The sequence below is a fragment of the Phaseolus vulgaris genome, unplaced genomic scaffold (assembly GCF_000499845.2).
Source record: "Phaseolus vulgaris cultivar G19833 unplaced genomic scaffold, P. vulgaris v2.0 scaffold_59, whole genome shotgun sequence".
NCBI lineage: Eukaryota > Viridiplantae > Streptophyta > Magnoliopsida > Fabales > Fabaceae > Phaseolus > Phaseolus vulgaris.
The window spans coordinates 97,220-100,646 of record NW_027174112.1 but is presented as its reverse complement, the minus strand read 5'-3'; the positions used below and the strand labels follow the sequence as shown (position 1 = coordinate 100,646).

Sequence of the window (3,427 nt, the reverse complement as noted above, 5' to 3'; positions counted from 1 at the left end):
TATTTCTATTTTAAATTAATGTATATAATTAATTTTCATGAAAATTATTATATTATTTTTATTACTAATAATATTTTCATCAAATTTCTTATGTAAACTTTTTCTGCTTTCTTTAATTACTACAACATTTTTTATATTTTTTTTAATTATAAGATTAATAATTTATGTAAAATGTAAAATAAAAAATCTAAATGTTGGAGATCCCACATCGACTAGAGATTAGAGTCTTTGATTGTATATAAGTGGGTGCAAACCTAACCCCATGAGCCGGTTTTATGGGGTTGAGTTAGGCTTAAAATCCACTTCGTAATACTAAATATTACAAATTTCTATTTCCATTCTGTAAAAAATTTCATTTTAAATAAATCTTTTTGTTATAAACAATTAAATGCTAAAAAATAATAACTATCTACACATATTATTACAAATTAAAAATTTCTCCATAAAACAATAATCTTCAAAAATTTCATTTCGTGGATCTGTAGCTACTTCTTTAGTTCACATGACTGAAAGTCCAGTGAATATCACGAGTGTTGCTCAATTTACTGAATTGGCTTCATTTGTTTCTTTACAGAAAAATGATGAAACCCTTTTATTTTCTATATTATGATTTTATGTTTAATGACTATCATGGAAGTTTCATAAGGTACTAAAAAACCATGCTTTTGTAGGCTTTCAAGAAGGCCAGAAGCATGGGGTTGAAATATCTGTTTGAGCATTGGTTATTATTATAGAATCTAATTGAAATGAATGAAGCTTTTAAAATTTTGACACCATTGCACAAATAAGCCTTAATATGTTAAGACGAGTTTAGTTCAACTCATTGCAACTGATTCACTGACATTAATGTTTATATCAACACTTTTTTTCCTATTCATTTTGAAGGTGAAGAGAGAGATGAGAGAGAAGACGCAAGGTGCAGAGATAAAAAATTAGAATAATATATTTCTTATTATATATTCTTATTATATCTGTACATGGCTACATTGATGTATTTATATAATGAAAGTCCAGAATGGTATAGACTTAGGCATTGGTAGTTACGTAGTCTGTTACGTAATGAGTTCATTAACAACCCCCTTAAACTTAGGGTGGGTGGATCAAGAACCTTAAGTTTACGTTTGAAGTTGTGAAACGAAGCACCAGAGACAGGTTTGGTGAGGATATCCGCGACTTGAAACTGGGTTGGTAGATGAAGCAGGATGAGACGTTTGATTTGGACATAGTCCCTAACAAAGTGCAAATCCAACTCAAAATGTTTAGACCGAGAATGCATCACAGGATTTTGCAGCAAGCTGAACAACTCCCATATTGTCAGAATAAAGGCGCGGTGTAGAAGTGGGAAGACGTAGTTCAGTCATTAGAGAGGTGAGCCAGATAATATCTGCAAGGGCAGCTGCAACACTTCTGTATTCAGCCTCAATGCTACTGCGGGAGACAACCTTCTATTTCTTCGAGGACCAGGAAATAAGATTGCAGCCAACATATATACAATACTCTGAGATAGATTTTCGATCATCAAGATCAGTGGCCCAACCTGAGTCACTGAAGGCAACAACCGAGTAGTTTGGAGAAGGATACAGACGTAGACCTTGAGTTGTAGAGCCAGCAAGATACCGAAGAATACGTTTGACCGCAGTCCAGTGTGGGAGTTGTGGGTTGTGCATGAATTGGCAAACTCTGTTGACAGAGAATGATAGTTCAGGACAAGTGAGAGTAATATATTGAAGGGTGCCAACAACCGAGCGATAGAGAGTAGGATCTACAACCGCGACAGAAGCATCAACTACAAGACGAAGGGAGGAGATCATGGGTGTAGGTTGAGGCTTGGAGTCGAGCATGTGCACACGTCGAAGAAGGTCACAAATATATTTCTGCTGGGAAAGATGAAGAGAGTTATTAGGGAGCCAGGTAACTTCAATCCTGAGAAAGTAATGAAGCGGACCTAGATCCTTTAATCTGAAAATAACACTGAGGTTATGAATGAAATCCTACACCAGAGATTTTGAGCTACCAGTGATGAGTATATCATCAACATAGACCAATAAAAAAATTGTGTCAGTAGGTGTGAAACAGGAAAATAGAGAGATATCACTTTTGGAAGATGAAAAACCCATGCGGACAAGTGTGGTGGAGAGTTTTTTAAACCAAGATTGAGGAGCTTGCTTGAGACCATAGATAGCTTTATTGAGACGACAAACAAGAGAGGAATCAGTGCTGGAAAATCCTGGAGGTTGGTGCATGTAAACAAGAAAATTAAGGTCATCATGAAGAAAAGCGTTGTTGATATCAATCTGATGAATTGGCCAAGAGGAAGATAAAGCAATGGTGAGAACTAAACGAATAATAGTGGGTTTAATAACAGGACTAAATGTATCTGTAAAATCATAGCCTTCACGTTGATGAAATCCTTTTGCTACCAAGCGTGCCTTGTACCATTGTAGAGAGCCATCAACATTATACTTCTTTTTGAACACCCATTTGCACCCAACAACATTAGCAGTTGAAGGAAGGGTAGTCAGGGTCCAGGTATTGTTTTGCATAAGAGCGTCATATTCAGCTTTCATCTCTTGAAGCCAATAAGGTTGAGTTAGTGCTTGTTTGTACGTTGAGGGTTCTGGAAAATTAGCAGAGATAGAGGATTGAAGAGCTCTGGGTTTGAAAATACCATCTTTAGCACGAGTAATCATTGGGTGAACATTAAGACTAGAAGCATTTGTTGGCGTCAAAGAAGCAGTATAGGTAGGAGGTGAAGATGCAGAGGACAGCGAAGATGGTATCTCAGGAGAGAGAGAGAGAGAGAGAGAGAGAGAGAGAGAGAGAGAGAGAGAGAGAGAGAGAGAGAGAGAGAGAGAGAGAGAGAGAGAGAGAGAGAGAGAGAGAGAGAGAGAGAGAGAGAGAGAGAGAGAGGAAGGTGATGTTGCAGGAGAAGCAGAAATAACCGTAAGAACAGGAGAAAAACTAGGAGAATCAGTGTTGACATTGGCAGAACCTGTGAACAAAATACTAGGCATAGAATAAGGAAAAAGGAATTCATTAAATAGCACATTACGAGAATAAATAAATTTACCAAATGGTGTTAAGCATATATAGCCTTTACGGTTAGAAGCATACCCAAGAAACAAGCATAAAGACGAACGAAAATAAAATTTGTGTTGATTATATGGGCGAAGTAAATGATAACAGGCACATCCAAAAAATTTCAGAATGGTATAATCAGGTTTGCGAGAAAAAAGCATTTCATACGGGCTAAGATTACGTAAAACAGGGGTGGGTAAGAGATTAATAGTGAAAACTGCAAAAGAGAAAGCTTCACCCCAGAAACGTAGAGGAAGAGAGGCAGCAGCCAAAAGAGCTAAGCCGGTATCAACAATGTGACGGTGTTTACGTTCAACAGAACCGTTCTGTTGATGGGTGTGAGGGCAAG

At 37.0% G+C, this 3,427-nt stretch overlaps 1 protein-coding gene across 1 annotated transcript; it reads right to left on the bottom strand.

The window, feature by feature from the left end:
- Nucleotides 1-1,259: 1,259 nt before the first annotated feature.
- Nucleotides 1,260-1,811, bottom strand: LOC137817419 (uncharacterized mitochondrial protein AtMg00810-like). The gene is made up of 2 exons (XM_068620712.1): nucleotides 1,493-1,811; nucleotides 1,260-1,384 (listed from the first exon to the last, which is right to left on the bottom strand). Exons 1-2 carry the CDS (start codon nucleotides 1,809-1,811, stop codon nucleotides 1,260-1,262), a joined length of 444 nt encoding a protein of 147 aa, XP_068476813.1.
- Nucleotides 1,812-3,427: the final 1,616 nt, after the last annotated feature.